The sequence below is a fragment of the Eriocheir sinensis genome, chromosome 66, assembly GCF_024679095.1.
Source record: "Eriocheir sinensis breed Jianghai 21 chromosome 66, ASM2467909v1, whole genome shotgun sequence".
Taxonomy (NCBI): Eukaryota; Metazoa; Arthropoda; class Malacostraca; order Decapoda; family Varunidae; genus Eriocheir; species Eriocheir sinensis.
In genome coordinates this window covers 7313341-7332812 of record NC_066574.1, presented here as the reverse complement: position 1 = coordinate 7332812, position 19472 = coordinate 7313341, and the positions used below count along the sequence as shown (strand labels likewise).

At 41.1% G+C, this 19472-nt stretch overlaps 2 protein-coding genes across 3 annotated transcripts; one reads left to right on the top strand and one right to left on the bottom strand.

Moving 5' to 3' along the window:
• Window positions 1–101: 101 nt before the first annotated feature.
• On the top strand, window positions 102–2816 carry LOC126987806 (immediate early response 3-interacting protein 1-like). Its single transcript, XM_050845165.1, has 3 exons — window positions 102–268; window positions 963–1064; window positions 2657–2816. The coding sequence occupies exons 1-3, from the start codon at window positions 178–180 to the stop codon at window positions 2710–2712; spliced, it is 249 nt and encodes an 82-aa protein (XP_050701122.1). The 5' UTR covers window positions 102–177; the 3' UTR covers window positions 2713–2816.
• A 687-nt stretch (window positions 2817–3503) lies between these two features.
• On the bottom strand, window positions 3504–18494 carry LOC126987805 (nuclear pore complex protein Nup107-like). 2 transcript variants are annotated; one of them, XM_050845163.1, is made up of 18 exons: window positions 18337–18494; window positions 16357–16540; window positions 15728–15805; window positions 14801–14946; window positions 14437–14604; window positions 13068–13244; window positions 12724–12849; window positions 12162–12272; window positions 11725–11915; window positions 10399–10644; window positions 9925–10195; window positions 9509–9705; window positions 8560–8758; window positions 7670–7789; window positions 7198–7374; window positions 6339–6530; window positions 5340–5441; window positions 3504–3800 (listed from the first exon to the last, which is right to left on the bottom strand). In XM_050845163.1, the coding sequence occupies exons 2-18, from the start codon at window positions 16469–16471 to the stop codon at window positions 3696–3698; spliced, it is 2721 nt and encodes a 906-aa protein (XP_050701120.1). In that variant the 5' UTR covers window positions 16472–16540; window positions 18337–18494; the 3' UTR covers window positions 3504–3695. The 2 variants fall into 2 exon arrangements, with proteins under 2 accessions (XP_050701120.1, XP_050701121.1); XM_050845164.1 differs by lacking the exon at window positions 18337–18494 and adding an exon at window positions 18270–18292.
• Between the last annotated feature and the right edge of the window lie 978 nt (window positions 18495–19472).

Genomic DNA, 19472 nt, shown 5'->3' with positions numbered 1-19472 from the left:
ACCATCTGAACTCTAATTGTAAATATATATCGTTATCAGTATAGGCTCGACAGTTTTGGGCCTCAAGCAGACAAAAAAAGTATGCCTAGTACGACAATCTGGTAACACTCACAGGTCAAAAGAAGAAGAAGAAGAAGAGTCCCAGCTGTCATTGTTTACCTCCGCTTGGCCTCCACGATGGCGTTCGGGATCTACAGCCTCCTCGAAGCGGCGGTACTCGTCCTCAATGCCGTCTGTGTCTTAAACGAGGAGAGATTCTTATCTAAATGTAAGTGGCGATGCGTCCATGGGGAAATTAATCTAAGTACACATTACCCAGATTTTGAGGCAAATGAGTCTGCGGTGGTGGTTAGCGTCCTCAACAGCGAATCCGCGGGCCTGGGTTCGATTCCCGGCCAGGGCAGTCGGCATGCAGCCAACCCAGGTGTTTATCCTTCCTTACGGGATGGTCAGTAAATGGGTATCTGGGGAAGGTAATCTGTGGTAACCGTGATATTACACCGGCCCTGTGTCGGGTAATGGGGCTCCCTCCCACCACAGGCTCAGAGGGGTCACCTGTACAGCAAGAGCAAGAGCAAGGGTCAGCGGGATGGAGAATGTGATGCCGGAAAATTAGGCCAGTTGTATTAAAGTTAAAACATGTATTCCAGTGTCAGGGAGGAGCATGAATGATACATACCTTGTCTTGGCCTGCTCCTCCCTGATGTTGGCACACATTTTAACTTTAATACAACCAACTGACCTAATTTCCTGGCACCATAAGATGAGCACTGCCGCCACATGCAGCCATACAGCGTTGGAATAAGTACCGACGGTATTATTATTTTTTATGGAGTGGCTATTTACTGAGCAGTGCATGGTCTTACTTTGTCGTCCAGTCACTATTCTAAGGTAGTCCTGGAACCATGTACGTACCTGTGTGTAAGGCGGGACAACTGTAATGTCATATTTTCTTATTGCAGTGCCAGGGTGGGGAGGTTCACATGTCCAGGGCTTTGGAGAGGAGCCAGGCATCAAGACACAGATCTTCCACTTCATTCGGTCAATTAAAACAGTAATGAAATGTAAGTTACTTCCCTTGTCTATTGTGATCTGTCTAGAAATTCACTCAGAGGAAGTGGCCATGGCAGGTCTCCAGTTCTCCTTACTCATACACACTTTTTGCATCATTCACATTCCCTTCTTGCTCTCATCTTTCTCCTTCAAGCATTCATTAATACTTATGACCTCCCTACCATCCTCTGCCTTCCTATTTGACTCATAAACCCTCTTAAAAAAATCAGCATTCTGCATTCTCATAACATGTTAGAACCACCGCAATAAAATGCAACCCATTCCAACCCTACACATGCTACATCTCTTCATTATTCAAACCATATCACCTTGTTAACACACGCTCTCAAGTAACTAATTTCTACTGCACATATCCCTGCCTCAATTGACTCATTCCATACCCACAGGTCAGAGGCATAGGATAAGGTTGGCAGAACTGTACTATTCCATATTTCTCTCACCTCCATATTCACAATTCTACCTCTCATGATTTATTTGCTCCTTTTGTCTGCCTTTCCTTTACTTCTCTCTTGATGCTCTCATACGGAGATAGCACTGTTCCCAGGTATGGTAAAACCTTGACAATTTGGACACCTCGAGGTTCAGTTGTCCAACTTATTTTTATTTTTTATATCGGTGATCCAACTCTGAGAACATATCATTCATAACTCAGAAAAAACAACTTGTCAGAACTACTTAAACCCTTTTTAGACTACTCCCAAACAAGACAGAAAAAGTTGTCCTTTTCCTTTATTTCCCTAATTTTCTTGAAAATCTCAAACACTATACCTACTCTTTCATCCTCATTCAAATTCCCTTTAGTTCTCTCAAACTATAGTCCGTTTCATTCCATCTGGCCACTCGCGAACGTAGATGTGGCACCTGTGCATTGTGAGTTCGTGATTGCGTGAAGATCAACTTTATATTTTCAGTGATATATTTAAATGTTTGTGTATACAAAAAATCCTCAAGCCATCGTATATGAACCGCACACAAGATTTTCGTTGATAATTACCATACAAGCACATGAAGGAACAACTTGTTTATCAAACAGTATAGTCAGATCATACTTGAATGATCTATAGCCTTTCAGATACTCATATTTCATCTCATTCAGGTATAGGCTACATAAATTAAGTGACATACAACTCTGCAAGTGTCTATACATAAGGAATTTTGACGTGTTGCATGTAAATAACATGGGTAGCATAATATTCAAAATAGCCTAGCATCGCATTCAACAGTTATACTCTTTCATGTTATTTATGTTATTAATCGTTATTTACATGCAGTAAATTATTAAGATACCCTTTATTTGCACTTGCAGAGCCAGATGTCTTTTAATATACCTGAAATGAGCTATCAATCAAAGAATTTGAAAAACCACAGATCGTTCGAGCATGATGTGATTATGTTATTTGATATAATCTTGTCTTTTCATGCGCTTGTATGTTAGATTATCAAAGCAAACGACAGTTGTTTTTTGTATACATAAATATTCAAATATATTATTGAAAAATAAGCTTGGATGTCTATCACAACAGTTGATTCTCACGCATACACGAACAAGTTTAACTAATTTATATTTCTTTTATAATTTCAGATCCCCTGATTCCTTTGAATATCTTCATTATACTCTTCAAGTTAATTTTTGGGTGAACCTTCAATAGATATTGTAATAATGGAACAAAAAATTTCCACTGGTTTCCTTGTGAAAAATATACTAATGAATCATACCTTTATAATAAAAATATTATAACAAATGTTTGTTCATGTCTACTGCAATACGGTTCAATGCATGCATTATGATATATCATGCCTCTGTGGTGAAGTGGTCAGCACACCTAGCTATGAATCTGAAGGCCTGGGTTCTGATCCCGGTCTGGGCAGTCAGTGTGCAGCTCACCCAGCTATTCATCGTATCTTTAATAAATGGCTACCTGGGGAAGGTAAATGTGGTAACCTGGATGTTGCACTTGCCCTGCATCCTGGGGTAATGGATTCTTTCCCACCATAGTCTCCAGGGTCAATGCAACAGATAGGCATGCATGCCATGCACAGCTGTAGCATATGCCCCCAAGTTTACTCTTATGCTATTACATTAAAAGTTTAAGTTTTGAAAGCAGGACTATTTAATAAAAAAAATCTTTATTGAAAGGAAAAAACATGATTTAAGGATATTACTCAGGAGAAACCGCCCACAGGTTCTAAAACTTATGTTGCTTGCATTACATTTGGCTTAGTATACTGTACTGTGGGTATCCCTTTGTGGAAACTAAGAGAAATTGATGAATGAAAGTTTTACACTGATGATTTGAAGAGCATGGGAGATTGACTGGGAGAGGCCACCCTGCACTGTCTCAAATCCAGTGGCCCCTGAATGGTAAGATACAAGGTAGGCTCATGCCCAAGAAGAGAAAGGAAAAAAGTTTATGAAGAAAAGCCTCAAAACTCTTGCAGTCAAGAGATAAGGGTGCTATATTTAGTTTGAAAATTCTGAATCAATTCTCACAAGTTCTTGATGAGGCTGAAGGCAGCACAGTCAGTAACAGAAATGACAACTGTAAGTATACTCTACCAAAAAATATTATGAACAATGAGTAGAAAAATAGTAATAATAAAGGAATAATAACATGCTCATTTTAGTGGAGTGGGTAGCCCAGTGCATCACAGTTCTGGTCCAGCAATTCTCTAGATGTCTCTTGAAGCTTAACCAAAAACCTTTGTAGCTCAGACCTTCCAAATGCCTGAAAACATAAAGACATACTTTAGAATAGTAAGCTTGATCTCAACTATCTTTTGTTCTTTCTGTAAACAATGATACTTATTGCCTATCTACACTAGAATCTGATCAATAACATCTAATTGGTGCCCATAAATGTCATTATCAATTAAAACATTACTTGTGACTTTAAAATTTGTACAAAAGGCTTATTCGTGCTGCCATCCCAGGATTATCCACCATATTTTCCCAGTTGAAGCCCTCATTTTGTTTTTAGTTAAAAAATACATGTTACTGAATCAACATAACTCATGTAAAATCACCTTTACCTAGTAGCTGCGGGGATCATGTTTCTTAAAGGCCTCTCTAAGCGAATTAATGAGAAAAAATCATCACTCACGCAAACCATTATATTATATGTATCAATGGATTTGTGATCAGTTTATGTATCCTCTATTTTTTGGGGTTCATGTCAAGGCAAGAATGTGGCCCGTCGCTGGTATGCAGTAAAGCCACAAATTTAGCCCGTTGCTGCTACCAGGTTTTGGATGGAGGCTACTGTTATCCTGCTGACCTTGTCCCCAATCTGGTCTCTTTTTGCCTGGCTCACCAACTTCCATCAACACATCATCAAACTCATCAACCAAGAGGCAATACTATCACACAGTATACACATCACACACCTACATCAACACATCATCAAACCTTTTCAAAGCCAACGCTTACAATCATTGTTTATAGAGGCAAAGATATCACAGCAGCACACATGGCACTTCAACCCACAGAGCATGAGAACTTCTAAGCTAGTGGGTGACCCGGCTGCAATCAAGGGAAGAAGGAAAAAAAGAAGGTATTTGTGCTGTGAGTTATAATGTGTGATATATTTACCTGACTGTAAGAGTTGATTTTGATGGGTTTGATAATGTGTTGATGGAAATGGGTAAAGTCTAAAAGTGGGTATGGGGGCAGTGGTACACTTCAGTAGCCTCCACGGACAAACCTTGCAACATCACACCAAGCATCTTATCAACTCCTTTTAGATGAGTTTCATAATACAAGTGTCAATTCATTAATTCTTATTACTGTAGTGACAGGAGGATTTCATATAGAAAAAAATAAGTGTCCTGGAGTGGCAGCACCAATAAACCCACACACAAGGAAGCAAGTTTGACATGTGGTCATGAAGATTGCAGGAAACAGAAATTATTCAAGATGTGTCCAGATGCTTCCATCCTGTAAAATGTTCACTACTCAGAATCCAGTGTTATTGTAGAACAAAGTCTAAGTTTTGGCCAATAAAAGGCACCCTTTTCCCCAAAAAATGAGTCAAACACCTCCTGTAATCTATACTCTGGGTAAAATATGTTGCTCTCTCCAGGTCATTAGAACACCATGTAAACTAGTGGTGAGAAGTCATTACTGGCGAGATCCTGCTGCACAAATATTCTGGAATATTCATACTATTCCCATTCCTCACACAACCTTTGCAATTATTGTTTGCTGAATATAGGAACCAATCTGATGGAAGGTACTTTGTGACTGCTGCACGACGAATACTTCTTACCTTATACAGCTGGTACTGTTCTGAAGCTATTAAATCAGCCAACTGAAGACACTCCTTATATTTTTCTGTACAGTGGAGGATATTTTGAAGCAATGATGCAACCTGCAAAAGATACATGTGCTAAAATCTAAAAGAAAAGATATACTGGATTTTTTTTTTTTTTTTTTTTTTTGAGATCATCCAACCTTGCACCTCATATATACATATCTTAAAACATTCTCATTGTAAGCTGAATATATTACATAACCTATGTAATAATCTGCTAGTATATTAACTTACATAGTCAAAAAGATATCCCTTCTCTATGCAGACCCTGTTTAAAAGATTGGTCAGTAGTTTTCTTTTTCTCTACCTCAAAATATACTCCATCAACATCGTTACTCCATCTTCCAAAGTCAGGGTGAGAAGTCAGAATGGTTTATATTCTTCACCTTACTGAGTTACTGTCCAGCTTCATGGAGTGAAAGTGGGTAGTAATGAAATTTTCAGTTTGTTTGTTTGTTTGTTTGTCTTATGGACTGACAGCTGTCATCAAATTCATTTAAGAACATCCTTTGGTGAATATCTCAAACTAATTAAAGTTCAAGAAATAACAGACTGAATTACTTAGGGCAGCCACAGTGAAAAGTCCCCCATGATTTGAGGGCAGACCTTGAGTGCTTCCACTCTGCCTTGGTTCACCCAGCAATACGTGGGCACCAAAAGGGATTTCCTGCTTCTCTGAGGCTGGTTCAGCCCTATTCTGATAAAATCAGATAAAAAGAGACTGAATGAAGGCAGCCATCTTGAGAACTACATTGGCTAATATGGCAGGCAATATGTACGCCTTGGTATTCACTGTTTAATTCAGCTCTTTCATTCTAGCACCTCATTTTCTCTTATTTTTTAAAACTCTACCTCTAATTTTATTGTAGAATGTGAAAGCCACTCAAACAGAAGAAAATCTGAGCAACAGTGATTTAGGATACAGCATGAGTTGAGGGAGTTCTGAGCACCCACCTGAGGGATGTAGATGGAGCGCAGCACACTCAGATGGTGGGAACGATTGGGCTCAGCAGTCTCCGGCTGGCCCTCACCACTGTCCTGCCCGCTGGTCCCTGCTGGATCCTGCTCCTGCTCCTCAACATTGGTGTCAACTAGCCAGCCCCCATCAGGAAACAGCAGCACATTGTACAGGCGGTCACAGGTGGTCTAGAAGGGAAGGGAAGGGGCCATAGTTAGGTGTGTGTACTTAAAATTGAAATGGGTGAAGAAAACAAGCCCTAAAATTATCAATAACCATAATAGGCACCACTGCCAAAGTCTATACAATAATAACAATGTTTATTATATAACAGAAAAAAAAACACTAAGAACAAAGAATCAAGAGTACCTGAACTCCCTTTTAGTTCCACCGCATGGAAAAATAAATAAATAAATAAAAAGATAAAATGATGTGGTGTATTAACAAGGCCACCTCTTGAAAGCCACCACAAGTAATGCCTGTAGTAGCTGAAGAGGTGCAGCTACTTACCAAAACTTTGATGCTTAGCCTTGTGCAGTGTAGCAGCCCTCGGACCAATGCTTGAGTTCATTGGTTATAATAACGTCACTACACAAAGCTAATTAACATCATCAGTGACCCCATTTCTTACAGAGTCATGTGGTGTTGAACAAAAAATCATCTAAATTGTCCTGTGCAGAAAATGTTGAGAAAGTAAGAACAGAGGGAGATTTACAAACCTCAAACTCCTGGAATCTAAAAGCTGCAACACTTACTCTGTTGAAACTTTAAAAGCTCACCTCCTCTAACCCTATCCCTACCCCAGAATTGGCCTCCTGACCAACTTTATACTGTAAGTAGTTATAGTTTGCCCACCTTGGTGATGAGATCTAGTGAGTGCTTCCATCGGTCCATCTCTGCCTTGTACTGCTGCTCCGCCTGCTCATAAGCAACCTGCTGGGCAAACCCTGAACCTGGAGGAGGCTTCTTGGGGGCTGTGGGTTTCTTCTGGTGGTAGTGGTCAAACCAGTCAGTGAACGAATCCTGTGCATCCTGAAAGAAGGAGTCAGTATTTAGTATGAATATTTCTGTTTTCTTTGTGTACCCGCAACACTTTACATGTGCTATTTTATCCCCTCACCCACACCTTTCACACTGCAATACATAATTCATGTTTTATGAACCCATTTACTTGTAATATATTCCAATCCCAGATACATGGGGAAGGCTCAAGTTGATTTTTGTTCTTTCTTAGCATATATACTGAAATTTTAGATTCATAACCTTGAATGACCTGTGATTTCTGCAGTTTATTACATAAAAGTATCACAATTATCAGTTTTCTTACCAGGAAAGTCCGAATGCAGAAGTATTCTCTGACAGTGTTTTCTGCATGCGGTGGAACCTCTGCGGAGCCAGTGTCTGCCTCGTGTTCCTTTATTATGATGTTCACCGAGTCACTTGGGAGCTGCAAAACAAGCCACCACTGGTCAGCCCACTCACTAAAAATGACGCAGCTCCAGATTAAACTTTAAAAAATCAAAGCAAAAAGATAATATTATCTAATTTACATTCAAATGCATGACATTGAATGAATGTCAGAATCTATTTACAAATGCCAACACAATATCTAAGCCCCAAAACATATATCTACTCCAATACTGTTCAAAATAAGTGCTTCATACTCCTTACAGAATATTACTTAAAACATTAAAATCTTTTGTTGTGATGCAAGGGCACTAACAGCAGCACTATGATATATAAAAGAGTAGCATGGAACATTATAAATTCTGTACTTTGTTTACAAGTTACCAAAAGCCTGACCATCACTAATAAAAATATTTGCCACAGTTTTCTCTTCATCCCCCTTCAGGACATAAGCCTAAACTGTATCTGTCAATGGTTGTCAGCTTGCTGCTAATACCTTAAGCTGGGGCCTCTGAGAAATGCTGCTGTCTCTTCATCTTAGCCTAGTCTTTACATCACAAATACAGCAACTATACCCCATCTATTTTTACCTTGTAATTGGACCCTGTTATTTTTTTAAAGATCAGTGTCCATTTATATGCATGCTAAACAGCTGTAGTAATATAAATAAAACCTCTTGGAAGTAAAAGGACAGATTAAACAGATACTCATACACATTGCAGGCAAAGCCATCCTATATACACAAAACACTTGAACTCAGCTGAACAACCCAAGCAGGTTTTAATTCTGAAAAGCTTAGCGAGCCTTTACCTTGTTGAAGAGCACTCGAGTGGCACCAATTTTCCTGGAGACAAGGAAGGTGCGCATGAGAGCATTGGCATGGCGCAGTGCCTCTGCCCGCTGCTGAGGGTCATACAGCAACCAGTCAATTGCACTGATCTTGACCCTATCCTCAGCTGTGGTCTCTGATACTATGTCACTGTCAGGATCACGGCCACTGGAAGACAGCCTGGCAAAATGGAGGTTTTATTAGATGTCATCTGCTTAGAAGAGTGCTTAAATTAGTTGAAGTTCCTATTCTCCTTCTGATTTCTTTTTCATGGATTGGGTTTGTCCTAGATAAGTGTAATTCTCTACTCTCTCAAGTGCTTTGCTCCTCATCATTATTTGTTGTACTGCCAATGGATTACTAAACATCACCTCCTTCTTCATATTCATCTTCTGACCTACTTTAGATTGTGAACTTCCTGGATCATTATTTTTAAGAGGTCTCCAGAATCAATGAGTAATACTAAGTCATGTGCAAATCTATGACTGTCAAGGTATTCCCCATCTCATGTTTCCTATTATACGAATAGTCATACTTTAGTCTTCTTCCAAATATGTAGAGGCCGGTCTGGCGCAGGCTCCCGTGGGTCCTTTCCTCCCCTCTGCTCTGCCACACAGTCCCAACACCTATCTCTTCCTCTCATATGTAAGCTATAGGTGACATATGAGAGGAAAAAATAGGTGTTGGGACTGTGTGGCAGAGCAGAGGGGAGAAATGGACCCGTGGGAGCCAACACCAAAACAGACTCGACAATTTGGTTTCACTATAAGTGATTCTGAGGAAGAATGATTGAAGAACTCAATAGAAAGTCTAAAAGTAGGCCTGAAGAGAAAAATGAACGAGGGCAATGTTTAAAATTTGTTGAGAGGAGAACAAATAATGATCAGAAATGAAAAACTTGAGATGCTCAATAAATAGGTCTGTTACTACCTTATGTTGGTTACAACAGCTGAGGTGATGGCATGGGTATCCAGCCCCACCGAGGAAGCCAGTTGCAGGGCATGGTGGCGGTGGTGGTCATCTGTGATGTTGTGCAGGAATCGTGCGTACCACTCCACCTGCAGCCACTGGGGCAAGACTGATGTGTACCATGCCACTTGCTCCACATCTCCACGCTCAATGGCTTCCTGAAATGTTAAACAACAAAACCTGTTAAGTGACAAATCGTAAACACGTGTTCTGTGCCTCACCTAAAAGCAACTATTCCAAAAACATTTATATTTTCAATAGTTGATAAAATACTGAAAATGACAAGTAGTGAAAACCATCTACATCAGTGATGGTACCCATTGTAGAACTATCCTAGACCAGTGAAAAACTTAGTTCATCTTGCACTGTGCACTGACCTTTACACAAGCCTCCAGAATGTCAATACAATGGAGCTCTAACTGCTGGGGGATGTGTCCAATCTTGCGCAGGAAGAGCACCACGTGGGTGAGGCAGCGGAGGAGGTGAGGATCAATGCCGTCGCTGAGCCAAACGTGAGCCTCCTGCAGCAGACTCTCCATGTCATCCAGGATGAGGTACTTCTGAAGAAGGTGATGTGGGTTTCTTCCCTGCTCCTTCTGTACCTCCGGCTGACGTTCCATTGCTTCAAATACTCCCTTCAAAGTTAATCTGGAAGGAGGGAATGAAATTGTCAAAATGTCATCCAGGTAATGAACTTGTTGAAAAGTTTGCTTTGTCTCATTTTGTGGCATCTTGTTAAAAACAATTAAATAATGAAATGGCAGATGCCACAAAGAAAGTATTTGCAGAATATTAATGAAAACAAAATCATGGATTCCAAGGAACACTCAACAATGAAAAGCAATACAAACTTTTCTTCAGGATAGTCCTTGGGTAGTGGGTGGAGGCTGCGCAGGTGTGTGCTGGCTGCCCTGAGCTGCTCCTCCACCCACTGGTCCACCATGGTGCGGGTGTATGCCCACAAGGTGTCATCCCAGTTCTGGCAGACTGACAGCATGGCCGGAAGATGGCCACACATTGCCCCGTAGATGGCTCGTTCATACACTGGCAGACGCTCATCACTGGCTATCCTCCAGGCCACTGCCTTCCACACATCTCTGCATGGCAGGGAAAATATCAATGACTACAATATTTATTCTTAATACAGATTTATATATGATACTAAATTATCAATAATGAATGTTAATAACAGCATAACTATAGTCACCATACACTAAACTAACCCAGAAGCCCCGCTGACACTCCTATGGAATCCGGGTCCTGCCTGGCTCAGCTGCTACCCGCCGGCCAAAGTTACCAGTTATGCATTTTCTGCTACAATGTTAGCACGCTGGGCGAGCGAGCCATCCTGTTAGCGCTCCCTTCCACATTGTCATACATTCACACACACTTTAACTCTCTACCATACTTTCTATTGCACTCTCAATCATGCTTGTAATAAGATATGAAACTACTTTTACCAAGTATTCTGATTTTTTTTTCATTTATAGAGTAAGGCAGGAAGAACAGGAAATACTAAGTTGCAAGAAAAAAGCTGCCATATAATCAGTGTGCCGGGGGTCAGGAGCTGTGGAATTTCAGGCATTTTTACCCATATATACCTCAGCATTACTCAAGGATAAGGAGCATCAGGCACTGGGAGGCAGAGCCATTAATCAGTGAGTCTCCTGCTACGCCCCCGCTCCAGCCAATCACGCACAAGCCTTGAGGCCACTCACCCCATAATCCCGATTCTTCTTCGCTGCCCTTTTTTAGAGTTCAATAGAAAGTGTGGTAAGGAGTAAGAGTGTGAGTGCATGACATGGCTTGCTGACAATGTGAAAGGGAGCGCTGCCAGGATGGCTCGCTCACCCAGCGTAGTAACACTGCAACAGAAAATGCATATCTGGAACTTTGGCCCGTGGGTAGAAGCTGAGCCAAGCGGGACCAGGATTCCATAGAAGTGCCGCCCCGCTCCCTCTTCTACAGTGATGGGAGCTGATTGGTTGGATGAAAGGAGCCGGGAGGTAGAAGTAAATGTTACCATGGTGAGGGCGAAGGAGGGATTGGGGCTTCTGGACCAATTTAGTGTACGATGACTATAATTGATTTTATTTCACACTATCCTAATCTACTTAACATTCTCCTGTTACTATTAAATACTATACACAAAAAATAAAACTGCCATGAAAGAATACCTGTAAGCATTTCCTGAGATGGGCTGCCGCTGTGATGGATCTTTTGGGTTGGGGTCGTGGTGCAGCTTCCAGCCTTCGAGGGAGGCAGCACGCCACTGGTGGCCCGCACGTGCACATATCTCCTGTGCCAGAGACACTTGCCCAGACCGCACACACGAAAACACGTGACGTAGCAGACGGACTTCATCCTCCTGAAAGTTTACATAAAGCTACTGGACAAAGAATATAAAGTAGCATTCCTCAACCTGACATGGAAATATAGTTGGTTCACCAACCAATAGTAAGGTATTGCGGTACATTCTACCCCATAATAAAGGCAGTAACCTCAAATTACAAAAGAAGTGTCTGATAGTTGGGCATCTCAATCCAATGCAAAGCCAGATGAAACAAAATCTGCAAATGTTTCCAACCTAACTCTTCTTACTCTTGTGTCTCACCTGATCTAGATCATGTAGAGGCCGTCCCTCTCGCAAGCTAGAGTCAGGGTCGAGTGACTTGACAAGGGGACGGGAACCTTTCAAAGGCTGTGTGACACCACTGCTCTCATTCTGCAAAGACAATGACTCTTCTCAATATACAAAATACAGTCTGCTTGTGTTTTACATTAAGATAGGTACGTGGAGAGATTGCAAATTGATTTTTGTGTGAAAAGATGGTAATATCATATTTATCAGTCAAATTATTACAAAAGTTTTATCAGTATTACATAAAATGCAAAGATTGTAACTTTACAGGACCATAGAGCACACAGTTTGCTTCATAGTACATCAGTACCCATGGAGCCCAATATAAATGAATGTACTAGGCAGATATTGATACATTCCAGGGACCCCATATCCACCAATTAATGAAAGAATGCTTCTCAAAGGAAATTAGGTTAACAATCTCATTTTCAATATCAAGCATTTTGACACACAGGTTTCCAGGTCAAAACACTGCAAGGGAACACCAGCTGGTTGTAGTGACGGGCACAACAAAAGGATTAACTTCAAGACTCACCTTCAGCGTTTTCAGGGTATTTTCCCAGGCAATGTGTGTCCCTCCAAAGTACTCTACAGAGTCATAAGCGGTGATTCTGAACTGGTCAAAGGAATTGTTTTCCAGCCAGTCAACAACAATCTGTGCCTGTAAAGTCAAAAACACTATTTATGTGACAAATAAATCAATGACAACATGATTCCTGAAATAACATTTAATAACCCACATTAAAAATAATACCATAATAAGGTATTTTTTTGCAAACTGAGCTTTAAACATTATGAATAGAGATTCTTATGCAATGAAGCTCAACATCAGATTACACTCTCCACTATACAATAAGTACACTCAGAGACAAGCCCCACCTCTCTGATGGATCTGTTTGTGTCATAGAGGCGGGTGACCACCTTCAGGTCAGTGGTGGGCTCCTCTTCCTCCTCTCCCATGGGGGAATCCTTGGGGTCATCCTCCCCCAGGCGCTCGCTGTACAGGGAACCAAGCAGGCGCCATGTGTTACGCTCCGACAGCAACTGTTTGAAGATCTGAAAGAGAATGCAAGTCAACAATCTTCACTGTAAAATTATGCCCAAGATTATGCCCAAGATGTATAGAGAAAGTAAAACCCTAAGTCAGTATCCATTAGGTCAGGTTTATGGATAATTCGGCCAGAAAAGTTTGAGAGATTACACTTGTCACATTCAGGGAAATAAGACACTGCACAACCCTGACGTTATGTGATGACACAGCTACATCCTGTGATCACCAGGGTCTTGAGGGGTGATGAAGAATGGCAAGTGAAATGAAAACTAAAATGGCCAATGCTGATCACTGCCGCCAATGCTGAATATCTTTTATCTACGTGTACCAGCTGGCCAAGTGGTTGCAGTTGTGTTCCAGTTTTTATTGCCTGTTTGAGATTTTCATTGCCAGATTTATGAAGCAAGAAATATAAATTAGTAGGTCAACCATAGTAGTATGATACATATGAGCACCATAAAGTTGTGAATGACAGTGGATTGGCTCCTCACCCTCATCCACACTTCAGGTTTTTTGACATGCTACAAAGGTGCGAGAATGACTTTATGGCAAAAATTGTGGTGTGTTCTGCTGGCAGCTCCAATAACAAACAATGTGATGGGGATCATTTTAGTCTTTGTTTGGTAGTGACTACAGCCATCTTGACCCCAAAATATATTTATAAAACTTCAATTTTATCATCTAGTCTGATGGATGAAGATAGCACACCAGCATTACTACTTCCACCATCATGCATCACATATCCATCACTCAGAGATGACGGCATTCCTCGTGATTTGAAAATGGTTAGAGTTGTAACCAAGTCAAGGAGATTGCCCATGGGTATTTTTCAACGAACATCTGAAAGAGCAACTTATTAAAAAAACAAAAACATCTAGGTTCGTCTACCTTTCACCAGTCACATGCCTTAATAGCAAAAGTCAATAAACATATTATGACATTTTGTTTACCCACTCTGCACCTCCTTGATATGTGTTGCATCATGTTTCAGACACAAACAGCTACTATTCCATTTTTTTTCAGTAAAACAAAAAAAGGTTGATTCTACTAAAATGAAAGAAAATAACATGTTTGATGCATTGGAAATTTAAATTTAATGGAAGGGAGTGGCTCAAATCAATCAACTGAATTTATTGTTTACAATATTTCAACAAATAAAAATCAATCAACACCGACATGTACAGTATGCCAAAGTACCTTCTGTGTGTTTGTGAAGTTGGCGTGGTGTTGCGGAGCCTTGCGGATCAGCTTCGCCAGGGACTCCACCTGCTGGGCACACACCTGCTGGTACTGCTCCAGCTCCTCCCACACTTGTGCTTCTGACGGGTGGTTCACCATGATGTTGATAAACTCTGAGAACAGCACCTGAAAAGGCAGACACTCTGGCTATAAATACCACTAGTACAACCACCACTTTTCTGTTTTTAACCTACAGCTGTCATATAGAAAATGTGTAAAAGAATCTGCTATAATTAACATTACAACTCGAGTTACTGGGTTGCCACCTGTGTTTAGCAATATAAAGAAGATTGAGGCATGTCAGTGAAGCCTCCACTCTTACCTGTGTGGTTCTGATCCCCGGGTCATCGTGGGCCAGGAGGGCAGCGCTGGTCATGTCCAGAGTGTTGTCAACCTGTGCCACAGACATTGGAGGAGCAGTCACATCTATTATGGTGGGACTCTCCAGCATACTCAGTCCAGAAACACCTTGGGATAACAGAAACTGAAGTGATTATTTCAAATCTAAAAGGAAAACAAAAGATAGTCCTTAGGTACAAACAAGCTGCCTGAAAAACATATACGTGTAACCCCCACTATTCCACAGGGTTGTGTGATTGAATAAAAAAACCTATTTTTTCCATACGATTATATAGAAATATATAGGGTGGGTAGGTTTCTAAGCCCCTTCTTAACACAAGAAAATGTCAATAAAAAGGTAAAAAATACGGATTTTCTCTAAAGCTTTAGGGAGGCTCCTGGCAGCTGCTTTGTCAGGCCTTCCTGAGGCAGATTCATTTGGACACTGTTTGCTGAACACCATGGCTAATGACGCCATCCTGGTACAACTTGTAGAGCAGGATGGGAGATGGCAATCTGAGTCTGCCAGTCTGGCAGTCTGAGTGATCTTTTAATACTGTCTGACTATAACGATTGGGAGCCTGAATGAATGGATGATGATAGAGGGGAGAAGAGAAATCCCAGTTGATAATACATATAGCCAGTTGGATCAGCCTGCAGGTGGCCAAAGGAAAGTAAGGCACACAGTAAGAAAATCTAAACATCAATATGGATGGTATTGGTTGCTGAAACAACAAAAAAGGTTATACAAATACAAATTTCAAGAGAACGAAATGATGAGTAACGAATGGTTGAATAACAGAGGGGTTTCTGTACGCCCACTAACATGGCTAAATTAACTAACACAAATACCATTCATGAAATATAAGAAGAGTAATGGTAGTAGGCAATCAATCTTGTGTATACTTACTGAGGCGGGAGGCATTGGGGACACCTGATGATAGTTTTGTTACCAGGCCTTCGAAAAGAGAATCTGATTCTCTTCGGGCTGTACAGGGGAAAACCAATCCATCATTAGTAATGCATTGAAAGTTTGAAACTGCTCTAAAGGAGCAGATAATCAGGCAAGGAATGCCATTTTTTTAACTGCTATTTTGTAAAATGTACATGGAATTATACTGTGAAAATTATAAATGTACCATGCTAAAATTTTCTGAAACTGAGACCCCATGTCTGCTACAGACTATAAAGATTCTAACTGTCTCACTTCCTGAACCTCCCAAAGCAATGAAGAACTGTCATGGATGCCCTAAGAAGAATTACATTCATGTTCAGTACATTTATTAGTCTTATATCTAATAATCAATATATTGTGTGTTGTATAAGTGGAGGGCGTCCCATCCTTTTGTCAAGTACTGTATCATGAAAGTCATAAACTATTCTTACTTAACCAGACATTTTATTTTCACTGCATAATAACCTATCTGAAAAGATAAAATATGTCATAGTTTACTAATATTCTAAGATTTACAACACTAGGCTTTCAATAGATTTGATTCCAATTAACTTGAAACACTTTTTTCAGGCAACTTTACTCACCTCTGGAGGTGAAGGTCCTGCGAGGAGTTCTCATGACACCTCCCCCAGGAGTGCCCAGGGCAGCATCCAGCCGCATGAGGGAGTCTTCCAGCTGTGAGTTCTTAATGCCCGACATGGCTGGCTGGGTCTCTTCAGAGTTTTTGCTGATGTATACTACATTCACTCCCCTCTCACCCCAAGTATCCTGAAAAAAAAAAAAAAAGGCATTACTATAGAAACATGCCTTGTTAAATTTTACCATCTTTATGGGCAAAAGGTTACTTTCTGCTTATTCATTTATTATTTTACGTGCTGCCTATAATGCTGGTAGGCTCTCTTGAGGGCTCTGGTGGATGGCCCAAGCCCATAAGTGGAGGAGTTATATTTTATTTTAAGTGGCAACTGTGTTATATGACTTGCTTGGCTCATGCTGCCCTCTGGTGCTACATTTAACCAAAGTTGCTGAAGCTATGGTTGTTATATTGATGTTATAGCTACCTAGGTATTATCTTAGTGGTGATGGGTTACTACTTTAAAAGTGACAGTAAACTAGGCATGTATGGAGTTCAGAATAGGATTGTTTTGTTTATAATTATTTCTTGGTTCATCTCTGAGGTCAAGATGGGCAAACAATTTGTTGGGTATTGTTATTTATTCATCCTATCAGCCAAAACAAAACACAGTTTTTATAATAAATTTGCTCCAGTACATTCATAGCTGCTTGATAGTAATAAAATAAGCTATTTCCAAGTGTAAAAACATACCTAATCAAGACATGGAAAATCTGTCTGTCTGAAATGAACCACTCGGGTCTGCTAAAGAGTCCCAAAAACCTGTCAACCAAAGGAATGAAAAGTGTACAAGTCTAGATGTATACCAAGACTAGATGGTACACCATACGCAGCACAGCTAGAAGCAAAGAAATACATAACTTATTGGTTAATATTTACGAGAGGGTAGCCACCTCTTGCCAAGTTAATACGTACTTACAACATGGATTCTTTTTTGGTCCCTGAATGCAGTGGAGCAACAATTGACTTCCGGAAAGTAGAAGGGGGTCGAGGGGAGTGAAGCGCCCCTGTTAGACAGGTTATGTTAGTTTAACTTAAATCTATTCGGCATGCAATGTGGGCCAGTGTAGATATGAAGCGCAGGATGGGACAAGGCAGCGGCAGGGATGGGTTCACTTCGCTGGCCGGTGGTAACGGGTGGGAGCGGGGCAGCAGCGGGTGCACCTCAGGCATTGAACAGTCAATCATTTAGTGATTTCCGGAAAAAAATATCATCTCCATTATAAAAAGCGTAATATTTTGTCCAGATATAAGCTGTTTGTCTCGGAATTAGTAAGCTACCCTCTCGTTAATAATCCCCAACTTTTTCCCTAACCCATAAAGACAAAACAGGGTAAAGACTGGCATTATCAACCCGCTGGTGTCCCGTTTCCTACTTACCCAACTGCTCTTCTGTTGCCATACATGTATTCTGCTAGGGTGGGGGAGCATATTTAAACTACACCAACCAAACTTTACAACCTGATGGCCCCAAGATTCTAACCAGGAGGGGATACGGCTCCCCTGGCCCCCCCCACATGTATTTATGTATATGTATATGTGACTTATTTCTGCGAGGTGGTAACGGGTGGGAGCGGGGCAGCAGCGGGTGCAGCACTGAACAGTCAATCATTTAGTGACTTCCGGAAAAATACCATCATCTCCATTATAAAGAGCGTAATATTTTGTGGACCCCCCACATATCTATTGTAGGAGATATATGAAGAGCAAGTGATGTTTCCTAAGGTAGGGAATGAAATACTGGCACGGTACTAAAACTAATCTTAACCGTATAGAGGTGCTGAGAAGGAGAACCTGAAAGCCGATAATTATAAAGCGAACAGGTCAAAAGAAGGCAGCGGCGGTACGAGTCGAGGCACGCACGGCAGTAAGTCCATGGCCGTGCCTGGTCTGGAGCACCTCGGCGGCCTACAGGACCCTCGACACTCACCACAGGAGGCTAAACACAGTGACCATGAGTAATAACGCCTGCAGGAAGGGAGTGATGGTGTCTGGCCTCCTTCTTCTTCTTCTTCTTCTTCCGCGGCGCCCGGGTCTTCAAAACATCAACAAGGCCACCATTGCCAACGTTGCCAGACTGTCGTACTCTGCCTATGTTTGCCGATTTTCACCCCAAAAACTGCCTCCATCACTCAGATAACTGCATTAATATAAAGTTATCGTTTAAATGGTTAATTATTGGTACTTCTTGGCGATGGTTATGGGACAGAAACCGGTTAATACGCGGCTCTTGAGTACGATAATCTGGCAACGGTTTGTCCAGTGCTGCCTCCACGTGGGGGGGGGACGGAACTACACGGCTTTATTTCACTATTTCCCTCTTTTCTTCCACATGGAGATTACTAAATGGAGGCGACACAGCGTATTTAATAAAGAGATTAGCCAATGGTCAGTTAAGTCCAGCAGAAGCCATGCACAAGATAAGCCTTTGTAACGGCTCCCAATATGTAGATTTCGTTGCTTTGATTCTTTTTTCCCTGTTGTATTGTTTTTTCCTGGTTTACTCCACTTCTGTGTTCGTGATTTTCTATGCTCCTCCCTTCTCCTTTGTTGTTTTACTTGCAACAATAAAATATCAATCAATCAATCTTTTTTCGGTTAGAATAAATACATGATCTTGATCTTGACGTCATAGGTAGCTTTTGATTTCTCCCAGGAGCATTTGAGACGGCGCACCAGTCATGATTGATTGATAGTTTATTGTTGCAGGTAAACAACAAGGGAGAAGGGAGGAACATGCCATCCCAACCCCCAGGCAGGACAGAGTGTGATTCATAGCAATGGACACATGTTGCTAGACTTTGCAGAGACAGCTAATCTGAAACATAAGAAGGATCTTTTCCGTTTGGCGTACAGCGCTAAAATTAATTTTAATATAGATTTTCTTATGTATTTTTGTCCGTAGAATCCGAATATGACAACCGTTTTATGGAGAAACGAACAGTTTTTAAGTTATTTTCCTTTACGCTGCAGCCGCCGCAGCCTCAAAATAGCTCGCAGAGGGCTTAGGGTCGGGGAGCATATTTAAACTACTCCAACCGAACTTTACGACCTACTAACGGGGGG

Coding starts and splice junctions, on each gene's coding strand:
- LOC126987806 (XM_050845165.1), top strand. CDS start 178: ATGGCGTTCGGGATCTACAGCCTCCTCGAAGCGGCGGTACTCGTCCTC. Junction 269..962: donor GGAGAGATTCTTATCTAAAT/GTAAGTGGCGAT, acceptor TTCTTATTGCAG/TGCCAGGGTGGGGAGGTTCA. Junction 1,065..2,656: donor AATTAAAACAGTAATGAAAT/GTAAGTTACTTC, acceptor TTATAATTTCAG/ATCCCCTGATTCCTTTGAAT.
- LOC126987805 (XM_050845163.1), bottom strand. CDS start 16,471: ATGTCGGGCATTAAGAACTCACAGCTGGAAGACTCCCTCATGCGGCTG. Junction 10,196..10,398: donor AAGGACTATCCTGAAGAAAA/GTTTGTATTGCT, acceptor CCCTCCTTCCAG/ATTAACTTTGAAGGGAGTAT. Junction 9,706..9,924: donor TTCTGGAGGCTTGTGTAAAG/GTCAGTGCACAG, acceptor TTAACATTTCAG/GAAGCCATTGAGCGTGGAGA.